The sequence below is a fragment of the Theobroma cacao genome, chromosome 6, assembly GCF_000208745.1.
Source record: "Theobroma cacao cultivar B97-61/B2 chromosome 6, Criollo_cocoa_genome_V2, whole genome shotgun sequence".
In the NCBI taxonomy this organism is placed as follows: Eukaryota; Viridiplantae; Streptophyta; class Magnoliopsida; order Malvales; family Malvaceae; genus Theobroma; species Theobroma cacao.
In genome coordinates, this window is record NC_030855.1 from 19,552,955 (window position 1) to 19,568,722 (window position 15,768).

Sequence of the window (15,768 nt, forward strand, 5' to 3'; positions counted from 1 at the left end):
CAAGGGAGGGAGTGGTATTAGCCATTCCCACCCCAAAGACAAATATGAGGAATTTCTATTCCTTAGGAATTCCTATTCCTCACCTTGTTTGACAACCAAACAAGGGATGAGGAATGGCAAGGGAATAGAGGCTATTCCCCCTACCAAACGTGCTGTAATTGATTTTACTACCCTGTTTCTAAATTTCATAAATAATGGATGAAAAAACGACCAAAATATTTAAATATACAGCAAATTTGTTCCAAGAGTTTGAGGCTTTAAGGATCCATGCCTGTAAATCCTCTATGCAAAAGAAAATTCACAAACATCTGTTTGTTTTAAATGGTAAGAGGAGGTCTAAAGACTAACAAAGGGTTGCCATGATTCAACCTTACAACCAATCAACAGCAAAATTTCCATTTAACTTGTAGGAGAAAAACAAGCCTAATGGAGTACAAGACCAAGCTCTGATGGTTTCAGTGTATTCCTTATCCTATAATTGTAAAGATAATAGTGAAGACTTCCATCGCCTGGCCCAAATTTCAGTTCCTTCAAGAAAGATTCATTATGCATGACATCCAATGCATTGAAAACATCAAAGTCTTTTTGTTTTGCCACAATAAGAGCATCATTCATCAGTTGAAGCAGAGGGGTCTTTGTAGAAATGTTATAATATGAATATGCTGCCTTCAGAGTTGAATGATTCTGGTTTCCAAGGATCAATGAAGGAAGTGTGTAGAAACTGCAGAAATCAGTAATCTCATGGGTCTCGGAGCTTTCAACAATATAACTATCCACAACACCCTCAGTAGGAAGAAGCCAATGCTCCACATCATGTTCACTGAAATCAGGTGCAACCACAAACTGGCTCAGATAATTCCTGAGTAGTCCTGTAACTGCAGGAACATCACGAAGCTCCATTTTCCTGAACCCTGGTGTGACTGTCGATTCAGGTAACTTGTAAAGCTTAATTGTCCGGCTCATAGTCATCCTTGCACCAAGTCTAGAAAACCCAACTTCAATCAGCTTCTTTGGATTCAAAGATCTATGCCAATACTGGCAAGAAGTTATTGGTGTTGGAATAACAATTCCAGCAGTATACGCTGCTTGCCAGATATTCTCCAAGTGAACTCTCCTTGTCACCTCTTTAATCATGACAGGAGCAAGCCTATTTGATCTGAGCTTTTTATGAACACATAGAAAATTGACCTCTGCCATGTTAACAACGTCATCACGGACCCGGATTCTTGCTGGGACACCTGTAATGAAAGCAACTAACTTCTTTGAACTTTTGACACGGACACCAATGTGCCAGCTCTTGAAATAACCAGGGGGCCGAACAGCCCAGTGCAGAAACTCCTTTGAATAATTAAATCTGAACATGTTCTCATCATCTTCAACATAGTTATTTGCCAGAAGTTTGTAGACCTCGGTGCACATCTCGTCAGAGTCAATATCACAAGTGACCCACTCATACATATTTGGAAGATTGTATGGTTCCTGCTTGACTTCAGATAAAGGTGTTGGAGCTTCAATAGGGCCTTCAGGCAAACTGGAATCTCCCAAGTCTTTGAACTGCCCAACAGGCTGGGATTCCCAAAACTTGTGTCTCCTCTCAAGGCCAAGTGACTCTTGAACCTTTTGAGCTAGTGCATCAAGTGCAAGGTCGCTCTCGGAAGGTGCATTTCCATCAGGATTAGGATTTGGGGTATCCTCAGGTGAACCAGAAGATGCATTGCTATCAACCATTATGAGTAATTTTCAAAGGCAGCCTGAAAGGTAACAAAATTTACAAGTTCTCAATCACCTGACTGTGCATATCGCATTTGTTTCTCTCCTATAGGAAAAATAATGAAGATTGACTAAACTACTTTCTTCTTGTTTCATAATTGGAAGTAAACATGAAAGCATATACATGATAGGAAGGACCATAATTTTACTTGCCCGGAAAAACCATTCCAAGATCATGTTCTTTGAATTTTCTAGGAGACCAAAAGAAGAATAAAACAATGTTCTTTTTTACCTTTCCCAGTGACGAGAACAAAGCTTTTCATTTCCCAGACATCAAAACAAAATAAATCATAATATTTCCACATCTTATCTTCTTTATTATCCTGAGTTTTCTTAGCAACCAAATGAATCTATAAAAGATGGAAAAGCCAAGCCAATTATAATAGGGGAACAAAGAAATTAGCTTAAAGCTGGATTAATCTTAAATACAAATTCCCAATTCATCAAGAAAAAGTGTAGAGGACAACCAAGTTCCCTAAAATTACTCTTTTTTCCCTTATACATTAGTAATTTATAAATCAAACAACAACATAATTATCAAGTTTTCTTTTCCATTTTTCTCCTATACTCAATGTTCTCAGCAACCAAACAGTACGTAACAAAAAATTTGTATACAATTATCAGTTAGGAAGTGAAGAAAAGACACATTGGAATCAAACACATGTGAATTCTTTTTCTAATTTACATTAATTTTCTCATCGACCGAAAAGGGCCCGGAAAGTGAAAACCATGCAAATCCAGACACCAAACAGAAATAAGATAATTACCTAAAGTAGGAAAAAAAAAAGGGGAATAATTACCTAAAATTTCTGGAAATGAATAAAATTAAAGAGGAGATCTGAGAGAGAGTTCTGAAGCGTCGCCTTGAGAGAGAGATAGCATCTGGAAATAGTGGAAAGCGTGGAAACGGGGCAGCCGTCTGTGCAGTTTAATATTTATATAATATGTGGGGATGGGTATATCTGTCATTTTCGGTTTTCGTGTATTCATCCAGTGATGACTTGTTTTGGGAATCATAGTTAGTAGTACCGTTGGTATTTTGCATCCACGTCCTTAGCTAATGTTGCTGACCAAACCAACTGGTCAGACTGTTCTTGGAGCCATAAAGAGAAAACGAGTTGAACCTTTAAACCTCAATTGCTTTAAGAATTACAACTAAAGTTAGACCACCAAACTTTTTAACTTGTTAGAATTGATACAACGTTACTCGCCACATTCAACCATCAATTCTCCCTCAAGCTACCAAGAGATGTTCCACGGCCCACAAATGGTCGGTTCAACGTGCGCCACAAAACTGGCAAAAGGCTGCTTTTACAAATGGAGCATGCTTCTCCTTTCAGCACCTTTTCACGATTACATGATAAATAGGTTCTCCGTTGATTACGCAGCACCAAGCCAAGGTCTAAAGATGTTTATTCAGTATATCATTCTAAAATGTACATTCCCCTAAATGCATTGCTTCCAAAACTCAAAACTAGTTTCCGCTCTCAATATGATGGGCTAATTGTACATTGATTTTATATGATTCATCATTGATCTTTGGATGGGCGTAATTTCCCATGCATTTCAATAAAATGCCGAGGCATTTATCCCCACGATCAATGAATTTACATAGATACAGATTCCAAAAATTATAGAGGAAAGACTCCTATCAGTTACATCCTAGGAAGCTAAGACTCAAGCCAAAAGAACAATTTCACCACGCGAACCTGCAACAACACAGCAAAATAAAAAATATATTTAGGTAGCAGGATACAATAAAAACATACGCTACTAATTTAAATAGGTATTAGCCCAAAAAAGAGTAGGCATGTGTAATTCCACATACACTGTTCATAGATTTCTTTCACTAGCTGTAGCATTGAATCTGTATCTTCCGCCATTTTTGATACTCTTTCTGCCTCCTTAACTGCTTCAGCAGCCAAAAATGATTTATTTTCTGCTTCAGCAACTTTATAGGCAGCTGTAATTGCTGCTTCTTCCATTGTTTCACCAGAACTCACTACACCAGAATTCTGCCGTAACCTAATATCTTTTTGTTTAGGGGTAGGTGTTTTCGTTCCCATCAAGATATCTTTTCTGATCTTGTAGCAATTTTGTATCTACATTGGATGGTTTTGACATGGGTGAGAAGATGCTATCAGACATGTAAGCTTAAAAACATCAATCACAAAATCACTCTTTTCATTAATTTATTCTATAATGTAATACAACATCAATGACTCTCACATATCATCACTACTTATCGCATCTCCTAAGTTCCAGCATACTAGCAAATCCTCCCCAGAGATTGATTTGCTAAAAATCATTGTTAGCATGAAAACAAACATCATCCAGATTTTAAGCATCATTCAACGTTGCCTAAAATCAGAAAAGCACCAGCAAGCTTTGCCAGTATGCACTTGGTAGTTACAATGGAGACACAAGATCCAATCTCCCAGGCTTTGCTGGTGTTAAATAAGCAACAATGAAAAGACGCTATTCAAATGAATTTAGCTAAGGACTAACTAGAACTCTGATAAAATACAATGATCTTATAAATATATAAATGATAGGAGAGCTTCAAAAGTGAAGTCAAAAGCTTTGTCTACTTTAAAAAAATTGGAGAATTGAAAATCTATTTACAGATTCTGTGAAAAGGTGGTAAATGTCATGCTGATAATCCTGGAGGTCAATGTAGTCGCTCTTACTCAGTTTAACTAACGTGAATGTGAACGTGCACGAAAAAATAAAACTCAAATAATATAATGATGTTCTCAGCTGTTTCCTGCAATTTCAGCAGTTTAGATTAGCATGGAAAATGCCAGCATGAAAGCATTCAAAGTCTAAACTCAAATAACATATCATCCATTGGAAGCAATTGTCATCATGTTTAGCATACTCCAGATGATTGTTTGACAAAAGAAAAGGTGAAACCATCATTCATGAAGTAAGGTATGTTATTCATTAGTAGCATCATAATTACCTTTTCCAGTTTGCCTTGAGAAACAAGTCTTCTCAACCTTGAACTTAGTAACCTTCTAAAATTTGGTGGAACCTCATGCCTTTGCTGCAGCATGTGAATCAAGACAGTTAACATCAACATTTCCCAACATGCATTGAAAAATAGAGAATGATAACTGGTTCAAATACAGTAACACACACAAAGAAGACAAAAGGCACCCCAAGATAAAAACACACATATCCAGTTTCATAGTTTTAAGGAAAGAAGGATGTGATGTGCCCGTAAAAGTGATTTATTACACTGTACTTGACATTTGAAGATCAAAGTTCATATTATTAGGATGCAGCTATCATATAAGAAGGAGAAATACCTAAAGAGTAAGGAAGGATTTAATTAAAGGTCTCGTTGAAATCGCACTTGTCAGTTATCAAAATTTTCTGTGTTTAGAAGATTAATGCCATTTCTTCAGAAATCCCCATGCAACAATGAAGCATTGAGAAAGATGTTTCTAACATTTCTAAACACAACCTGATACTCGCTACAAGCTACAGAATACCCAAATGCAGAAAAAATACACCAAAAAAATTGGTATATCTTATTTTTTATTTTAAAATAATAGGACATACACAGTTGTTGCCATTTAACATGTAGCATTAAGGTGGCGTTTGGTACCTTACAATGCAATGTAATTATAAGCAATGAAATTGCAAGCATCGTGATTATAGGGAATATAACATTGCAATGTTTGGTACATAAGCAAAGTAATGATTAAAATGCAAAGAAGATAACATTGCAGTGTTTGGTTTAAAAATACTTTGCTGTAAATGTAATGTCAATTTACAGAATTACCCCAATTTATTAAAATGCAAATTTAATATATTAGTATTTTTTATTGTTAATTTTTATATAATATCATCTTTTAAAAATATTTTTAATGTCATATATTTTATTTTTATTTCTTATTATAATCTTATATATTTTATTTTCATTTCTTAAAATAATTTCCTATATTATATATTTTATTTCAATTTCTTTTTTCTTTGAAAGATAATATAAATTTTATTGACAATCACCATTCGCCACCCAATAGAGAATGACTACTGAGAGTTACAAAGAGACATCTCTCGAAATCTATATATATATATATATAATTATAACATTGCAAAATATCTTTAACAAAGTAACAAAATTGAAGAGAAAAAATATCTTTAATAACATTACACAGTGCAATGCAATCTAATTGCATTGGTTTTGGACTGTAATCACATTATATCTAGATCAGATAATTTTAGACACAACACGTTAACACGACATAAGAAGACACGGGGTTAAACAGGTTTGTGTTTAGCCTTAACGTGTTTCGTGTTTAATCGTGTCTGACGTTTAAAACAAAAAAATTTTCGTATCTTGACGTGTCAGGCACGAGTAACACGTTTAATTAATTGTGTTAATCGTGTTATCGTGTTTAAACGTATAAACGTATTTAATCGCCTTAATGTGTTTAAATATGTATACATAACACACTTATCAACTTGTTAAAAATTAATAGTCAAAAGCTGTTTTAGCCTTACTTAAATAATTTTAAACAATTATTTTAATAAAATTTTTAAATTTTATAAAGATAATAATGCAATTATGTCATGCCCAAATACTAATTTTAAATTTTGTTTTGTTATATTTAATGTTCTTGTTATTTTGTTTTATTATAATTGTTTTTATAATTATTGATTTTAAATTTAAATAATATAATTATGTTGAATTGTAAATATTTTTATTTAATCGTGTTAATCGTGTTATTAATCATGTCGTGTCATATATTGACACGTTTAATAAACGTGTCTAAACGTGTTATGTCGTGTTACACGGTTATTAAACATATACACGTACGTGTTTCAGATTTAAGATACGAATAGTATTCGTGTCGTGTTCGCGTTTAACCTTAATGTGTTTCGTGTCTAATCGTGTCTAACACGTTTAAGACATGAAAACACGAAGTGTCAGGTCTAATTACATCCATTGGTTGTAATGTAATTGCATTGCAAATATTACAATGATTTGTTGTAAAACAAACACTATAATGTAATTTAATTGAGCACATTGCAGGGAATTTGCTCCCACTTCCCTCATACTAAACGCTACCTAAGGTCATGCAATGAAATCATCTAATAAATTGAAATTCAGCGACCAATCAGCATTTATGAGGAAATTTTAACATGTTGTAAACCTGCTCTAAACTTTGATGCTCAATAATGGTTGCTTGCTAGGATTTAGATATTGTAACTATCTCTTCTGATCTTCTTGGTTTCTAGGTTAAGCCAAATTTGGCTTTCTTCTAACCAATAGACCTCAAGGAGGTCCTCTAACAAAGCTAGAAACATTCTATTCAAGCAGCAATTTCATGCCTGATAAAACATAAGAAATACACATGATTTGCAACTAAAAAGAGGGAAAAAAAAAACAAAAGAAACAAAATCCATCTCACCTCAATGTAGCTTACAATTGCACTAATATCAGACCCGTTTGTATCTTTAATGGTTGAAAGGGCTTCAAAAATCATTGTGTTATACCTGGTAAAGTGAAAATTAAAAGAAGAGACAATGGCATCAAGTACCCAATGACAAGAGAACATTATGAACAAAATATTTATCCAAGCTACTCCAACATAAAGCAAAAGAGACTCTCTGCATCTGAGAAAAAAATGAAAGAGAATGTACTAATCACAAAAAATGGTGAGCCAGTCAACTTGCAAGTTAAGGCAGTGCAGCATCATTGGAAAATACAAGAAATTATGTAAAACCAAAAGTGAAAATTCAACTTAAACTTACTTGCATTCATCAAACTTAAGTATCTAAGACTTCGACTTAATCTTTTTTATCAATAGAAAAGGGGAAGTAGGAATGTAAAGCAAACCAGAATATAAAACCTTCATTCATAGCATGAGATGTTTCAAATTTCTAATTGACCATGTAAAACGAAATCAAATATAATAAGTTCTTTTGACATCCAAACAGCTTTTGGGATGTCCTCTGCTTTGTTCCCATCCTCACATCATACTTACAAGAAGATTAGTCACCAACACAGATGTCTTTACTCAATTGAATATGGACTAGAAAGAACAGAAATACAAACCTAGGAGCATTCTTCCCATCTAAGGAGCTGTTTGAAGCATCACCCACCACAGCATCAGTAGTTACAATGTGAGCACGTGAAGCAGCTGGAGCAGAACTGGGAGTGTTGGGAAGGGAAGCAACAATGGCTTTCACCTTAGGTGCTCTTGATTTATCTCTGGAGCCTTGAGCAGAAGTACTAACACTCAAATTTCGCCATTTGTCCTGCAAATGAGAGTAAAAATGAAAAAACCATATTAGTTAACCATAAAAGAGCAGGCTAAGGATAAATTAAAATTCACTGAAATAAAACATCAAGCATATTAAAATGGATGACTGGTACTAGACAAACATTTTGTCAATGGTTTTGAGTTTTAACAGACATCTTTTATCTTTCACCACAGTTATCTAGATTGAATTTTCTTCATTACTAAGGCCCCAGTCACCTGATATGGCCTAACACATCAACAAACCCACTACAACTTGTTAAATTCTTCCAAAAAACTAAAAAGCTTAAAAATTTATCATATCGCCCTCAACGTTTAGGACACAAGTTTTATTCTCATTGAGGCATTTAAATTATCATATGCAGCCTCGCTTAACATGAAATTATGGTTGACAGTTATCTAGTTTACACAAGTGCATTCGACAATATTCCAGAATTTCTTTTAATTTAATCTGTCACCAATTCAATTTCAGTCAAAATCACACAGCTAGGGTTTCTTAATGTAAATAGCATCTTAATTAAAACAGTATCAAGAAGAAAAATTTACTACTAATTCACAAAATAAACCCTATAACCAAACAAGAAATAAGAGCAAATATGATTTAAGGAAAATTACAACTACACTGAAATCCAAGAATTAACTCGAGACGGTAGGACAAAATTATTTATTAAAAAAAAGGAGAACCTTGAGGTCAATGTTGGAGCGGTGAGTGAGGTAAGGGGCAAAGTCGGGATCTTTAAGAATGTTCTTCCACTTGCCAGGGCCGTGTTTGGCGACTCCGGCGAGAAGCGCCTCCTCTTCTTCCGCCGTCCATTTTTGCTTCTGATTTCCCATTCTACCCTTCTCGCTCTGTGTATCTCCCTCGCTACAACGCTAAAACACCAAGGAAAAAAAAAACTATATTTTGGTGTGAAGCTGCTGAGTTAAAGATCTCTGTTTGTAATTTTGTGGAGGGTTTTTCTTTTTGGAAGGGAATGACAAAAAAAGGGGAAAAAAAAAAAAATCCTGTTTTTGGCTCCCGCCTACCAAAAGTCCACCTATTCTCACCTCAATTTCGGCCATTCCTTTTTTTTTTTTCTTTTCATCAGTTACTATAACAAAGGGATAATATTTTTTTATTATTAATATATAATAGTTTAACAATTTGAAGTATTTATATTTATTTTTGGGCTCCATTCCAAAAGAAATGGGTAAAATATTTTATCCTGATCAAAATTATATAAAAATTTATTAGTTTTTAAAATAAACACTTCACCTCAAAATTACAAACATTATTAATAAAAATAATAAAAAATAAAAATATTTTTTATTTTTTATTAATTAAAAAAAATTATTATTATATTTTTAAAAATAAAAAAATAAATAGCATCGATCGGTGTTTCCAAAAAAGGGGGTGCATCGCCAAGGGAGGGGAGCATTAGATCTGTGCTCCCCAAAAAAGGGGAGCCCCGATCTTAGGGAGTTCTGTTTGGGGCTCGCTTAGTGCTCCCTAGTAGGGAGTTTTTTTTTAATTAATAAAAAATAAAAAGTAATAAATTATATAATTATAATTATAAAAATTAATTAAAGATAAAATTATTTTTTTATCCTTATCACGTCAGCAAATTGACGAAAAATATTAATGGTTGACTAACGGTTAGATTTATGTGTCCAGCGAAATATATTTTTTTGTAGTGAAGTGTTCATTTTGAAAAATATTGAACTCCGTGTAATTTTGATCAAAACTTAAGGAGTTAGGTATTTTATTCAAAAAATAGTATTCATTAGACACATAAATTTAGCTATTAGTCAACTATTAGTGTTTCCATTAGTTTGATGACGTGGTAATATTAAAAAGATAATTTTACCCTTTATTAATTTTAAAAATTATTATTATATATTTTTATTAATTTAAAAAAAAAAGTGCTTCGATCAGGCTCCCTCAGGGAGCACAGAATCGAGGCTCCTACGAGAGCACCAAATCTAGTGCTCCCTTGGGAGCTTCAGCGTTCCCTTTGGGGAGCCCGATCAAGGTTCCGATGCTCTCTAGTGCTCTTCATGGGTGATCGGTCGTTGTAAAGGACGTTGTTGACCAACTCAAGAGAAAGAAATAAAAAAAAGAAAAAAGGTATTTTAGACATTTCATATTTAATATTAATGTTGTTTAGACATTTAGGGTAAAATGTCCATTTTGAAAACTAAAAAACTACTATATAATTTCGATTAAACCTTAGAGAGTTTGGGGTATTTTATTGTCACGACTTGGTACTCCCTTCGAGTTCGTGACAATCGCCGCGATTTCTCGATAGACGTTCATTACCCGAAATATCAACCGAAATCTCATAAGGCTCTTACATCAATTTTACGTCTCCTCTGTGAGCAACAGTTACTTAATATCATGTTTTAAGGGAATATAAACTATTTTTAAATAAAAAACAAACAAAAGTAATTTTTGCCACATAGGGGTATTTTGGTCATTTTTACTTAAAAATTTTGAAACCTGGTGAAAATACAGCATATGATCGAAAAATATACATTTCTTATCTAAAAATAATTTTAGTAATCTAAATCATCCATTTAAAATGAAATTTTGGCTAATCAAACAAAATAAAAATATTAAATAAAATATTTTATTTTCTTATAAAACAATATTTATAGAATCCTAAATAAACAATTTTTGTAGTGTAAGAGCAAAATAAATTCACATATATAATAGCACACTAAATCAAATATACGAAAATATTCTACAATGACATGTGTGCCCCGATATAATCGAAAATTTGCAAGATTGTAGACCTTCGATTTTTAAGGATGCAGATCCAAACAAAATCGGCCGTCTACAGACTGTCCTGAGCCTGAAATGGGTGAGAAGAAGGGTTTGAGTTTTTATAAACCCAGTGTGTAAACAAAATTCATCTATAACATCTAAAGCCGAGTAAATAGAGACAGTTAAATCATCCCATCATAATATAGTTCATAACATTCAAAACTCATTTCAATTCTCATAAAACAATTACATTTTATCAAAATAATCAACAAGGCTTATGATTCTCTTAAAAACTTGGCTTGTGCCAAAACTCATACTCGGTGACACCTTGGCCCGGGCATCCAACAGAGTCCGTCAAGAATGTTAAAACAACATATACCCATAAAACATGTTTTTACTTTTAAAATATAGCAATTCATTAGCGTTGGCTGAGTTTTATCCTCACGTGGTGGTTCGACGTGAAGTGAACTCTAAACTTACCTTAGGAGATACCCTTCGCGCCTCTCGTACTAAGATAAATATAACAGGATTTACCGTGCCCCTCAATAGACTAGTCCACGAAAACCGGCCCACTGCAGTAAGCTAAATACATAACCTACCAAATCAACAAAATTTCGACAGCATAACATGACTAATATAGTACTATCCAACCTGTCAATGTAAGACAAAACAATTTATATAATTCACAAAACCATAATTTCAGCCATTCATGCTACCACAATTTCATAAGCCATCAATTCAAATCATGTATATATATAATACAAATGTATAGCCTCCACTTACTCTATTTCGAAAATCAACATTTTGTTTCAGAATAATTTATAAATCTCATTCATTTAACCAACATTTAAAATGTAAAACATAATAATTTGTAAATTAAGTGCTTTATTCTTTAAAATCTTAAAACAAGTATAAACCACTTTAGATAATTAAGATGAACATCTGATTACTCACAATAAAGGGAGTTTGGAGTGGTATAAGTACTCCTATTCTCGATCCTCGGGTACGATATCTTTACCCTTATCAGAGGGCTCACCACCTATACATAATACACAACACGTAATTCAATATATTTATGCCAAATTGTTATAAAACTATTTCAGGCTCTATATGAATACATGACATTGAATGAGAATTGTCCGAATAATCACTTAAAGACGGTGTTCTACGTGGGTTCAATTATGATCAGAATGAATTGGCATTCGACCTAACTCGCACTATGCCTTGTTTAATTAGCCAAAACATCCAATTCAACTTCAAATATCTTCATTACACTTCCAATATTCTGAATACACCAAAGTACCTCAATGAGCTTAATTGTGACTTAATTCACCGTAATCAAAATTCATTCCGATTTCGATATCCGATACCATAAATCATCAATTACGAACTAAATAACATGAAATACAACCAAATCCGTCATCAACATGCCCTATAGAAAATTCGACCAAATGAGGGTGATTGAAGAACATGTGATTTTCTTGCTTGTTTTTCCTTCCAAATATCACAAAATGACTAAAAACACTAGGATATTATGAAATCTAGCAAAATTCATCACCAAAACTTCTCTCTCTAGGTTTGGCCAGCAAAGGTTCTCTCTTAAAAACTTGAATTTCAGCCATAGAGAATGAAAAAAATACATGAAAAAGGTAGATCACAAGCTAAAATAAAAAAAAAATCTTACCTTTACTTGCTTGATTCATTGAAATCCAACAATTTCTCTTAGATTTTTCCTTCCTAGGGTTTGTTCTTCTCTTTTTCTCTTTGTTCCCTTGCTTGGCCGGCTATAAGAGTGTGAATGTGAGGGTTTTAAGTGAGTTTATATAGGCAATTAAAATAATATTAAAGCTTGACACTTGTCACCTTTTAATTGGTTTATGTTTAAAAACTTAATAATTAAGCATTTCATTCTCACCACATATAATGTCTCATTTATCCAAAGTATAAAATGATAATAGGTAAAATTCATGGGCTTGACAAGTGTCATGGTGCTGTAAAATTCTAAAAATTCCAATTATGTCCTCATGGGCAAGTAAAATGATCGTTTTGCCCTTATGCTCTGAATTGAAATTTTTAAATTCTCAAATTCAAATCATGCCCTAATTAGTTAATCTTGGTCAAAAATTTTGTGCAACATTCCAATTTTACCCTCAGGTGACAAAATGACCATTTTGCCCTTACGTTATGAAAATTCCTAATTTAGCTCCAAATTAATTTTCGAACTCCGAATCACCATATTAAAACATTCTATGGTTCAATAACTCTCAAATACATTCTAAAATCTCTATTCAAACTAGTTCGAGGTTTTAATCGACTTAATTGTACCACTAGGTACGATACCGACTTTTAACGGTTCTCCGAGGCATCCAAGTATACAAACATGCTATCAAGTACATGAATGACATGGCAAGTATATAATAGAGTAGAGCTTGACATTTATCCTTTATTTTTTTTAGAATCACTTTGATTTTTTTGAAAAGAATAAATCAAATCAAAATAAAAAAAATGAGAAACCTTTTATTATAAATTATAACCAAATAATTACTAGTAGATAGTAAGTTAATATGGATTATTATCTTATACATAATTGATAAAATTTTAATATTTACAAGTAGATTCATTCCATTAAAATATATTTAAAAATTAATAAATTAATTTGAGAAATAAAAAGACACGTGATAATGTTATAATTTTTAACTCCTTTTAATTGATCAATGTAAGCCAAAATTAGATAAAAAATTTAGTGGTAGGGGCTAGCAGGAAATGCAAAGTTTATTAATAGTATATAGACATGCTTGTAACCATAATGCATTTACGATATTCATAAATCTTTAGCTGACTTGGATTAAAAGTTTACGTTTGTAAAATGATATTTTATTTAAAAGGCTTTCATGGGCCGTAAAATGAAATATCCAGATTTCTTTCTTTTGGGTGGATTTTCCTGCAGTCTACCAGGTCCGACCGTCCGAGTTTAAAACTCCAGAGTTAAACCCTATAAACTGTATAGGTCTCTCGATCTTTTTCGTGTTCTACCAATTTTGCCTCTGTATCTCTTTAACCTTTGCTTCTCTTTCGCATACCAGCACATATCTGCTGGATCCAGCACAGCCAGAATCCAGAAGGCTTGTTTCATGTTTCCCATTAAAGGAAAACAGCTGCTCCAATCATCATCACTACGTAGTACGTACCATCGTTGATCGATAGTCTCGATGGCTCTCTGTTGATAGAAATCTCCATCGAATCCCTTGCACGGAAACAATCAGCCGTTCCAAGTCTGTCTGCTTCTCCCTGGTCTCCACCCACTATTTTAGTTGGAAGCGGTTTTCACACTACAATAACAGTGATGACGACCACCTTCACTTCACAGGACCAAAGCACTTCTCAATATTCTCCCCATCAGCTGGATAATCATGGTTAAGGGATTTTCCTTTTGGCTCTCTTAGCATACTAGCTTCGTGCAATAATTTAGTTTTGTGCTGTATCAATAAATAAATGGTATGCCAGCTGGTTGTCTTGGCCCATTTTTTGTCTGCAATCCGTTCACTATGCGAATTGCGATGGCAAACCGTCCCTGCTCGCGCACCAAAACACGATTGTACTGTGTGGTCTTACGAGCTGCTCTCCTGCGACTTGCACTATTCAGAGAAAACTCAATCAGGGGATCATCATGCCGATGCTAATAATATTGGAATTATTTAGTGGGGTACAAGGTGGTGCGCTCATGAAGATTGTTTGGTTGCTGAGGTGTGTTTTCTTTTGAGACTGGAGGGTGGACCAGTTCCAAAACAGTAACGACGCCAGGTTTGAGTCGGAGCGACCAATTGTTCACTCCTGGTATATTGCCTGTAATGGCTGGCTCCAGGCTAAACTTTGCCTTTCCACGGTGGCCAACGCCTATTCGGCTATTCCCCAGCACTGTACAAAGCCTATTCGATCTCCTTAATTTCTTTGATAATTAGTTAGTACTAGTACTATATTTGAAAGTATTAAAAACTAAACTTAAAACTTTTCGTTTACTTTGCAGAAATTAAGAATTAAATCATAGTACTATATGTTATAATCTATATACATATATATATATATATATATATATATATATATATATATATATATATGTAAAGTGTAATAAAGTTTAAATACTCTCTAGCCTAATTTTTTTTTTTGACAAGCATTCAACTCTTGGCCTAAATTAAACTCTCTTGCAAGTTATCCATTAAGACTTTTGTTACTTTAATATAACGTGTAGAAACACACTTATACTATGATTTTTTAATATTTTTTATAATTACTTTGAAAACTTAAAAATTGAAAAAACAATAAATTATGTATATTATCTTATACAAGTTCTTAGGGTACATCTTTTATACTATATCAGTTTTAATTTTAATACTTAAATTAACTATGTCAACAATGTCACCGTTCGAAAACTTTCCAAAGGTGGAAACTATGCATATCACGTCATTTGAAAGAAAATTATCAAAATCTCTTAAACAAAAATTCTTAAGATAGTTCTTGACTGCAATGGTTCATCAGTGCTATGGAATATCACTTTCTCAAACTTACTTAATTGAAGTTGGAGTCGGAGCTGGGTCAAAGTTGAATTCGGAGGTCGTAGGTCATTGCAGAATGTTAGTATATGCCTTTGAGCCAATTAGATTGGTCAAAGAATATATATTATCATTTAATTCATATTAAATCGCATAACAATAAGTGATAGAAGTTTTTCTTCATGTTAGTACAATAATAAAGAGTTATTAAGTATTAATTGGATAAAGTCCATAGAACATAAAGGCCTTGCAAGAGAATTGTAAAGTTGTTATAATTATGAGATCATTATGCAATAAAGCCATATTTTTAAAATTGTTCCTAGTCATTGTATTGTCAAGATAGGGCATTGACAATGCTTAAAGACTGATACATGTTAAGTTTTTTTACTTAGGAAGTAAGCAATCGACCTTATAAATTGAAATATAT

General features: G+C 33.3%; 2 protein-coding genes and 1 long non-coding RNA gene across 4 annotated transcripts; all 3 read right to left on the reverse strand.

Moving 5' to 3' along the window:
* LOC18596169 (glycylpeptide N-tetradecanoyltransferase 1) lies at positions 200-2,696 on the reverse strand. The gene is made up of 2 exons (XM_018123606.1): positions 2,571-2,696; positions 200-1,751 (listed from the first exon to the last, which is right to left on the reverse strand). The coding sequence occupies exon 2, from the start codon at positions 1,726-1,728 to the stop codon at positions 424-426; it is 1,305 nt and encodes a 434-aa protein (XP_017979095.1). The 5' UTR covers positions 1,729-1,751; positions 2,571-2,696; the 3' UTR covers positions 200-423.
* On the reverse strand, positions 3,151-9,116 carry LOC18596170 (telomere repeat-binding factor 4). The gene is made up of 6 exons (XM_007024477.2): positions 8,733-9,116; positions 7,844-8,046; positions 7,197-7,281; positions 4,736-4,819; positions 3,599-3,872; positions 3,151-3,479 (listed from the first exon to the last, which is right to left on the reverse strand). Exons 1-6 carry the CDS (start codon positions 8,880-8,882, stop codon positions 3,448-3,450), a joined length of 828 nt encoding a protein of 275 aa, XP_007024539.1. The 5' UTR covers positions 8,883-9,116; the 3' UTR covers positions 3,151-3,447.
* On the reverse strand, positions 10,713-12,500 carry LOC108662501. Of its 2 annotated transcripts, none has more exons than XR_001928375.1 (4): positions 12,479-12,500; positions 11,749-11,833; positions 11,275-11,389; positions 10,713-10,882 (listed from the first exon to the last, which is right to left on the reverse strand). It is a non-coding gene; the product is annotated as an uncharacterized LOC108662501 (long non-coding RNA). The 2 variants fall into 2 exon arrangements; XR_001928376.1 differs by having other exon boundaries at positions 11,275-11,445.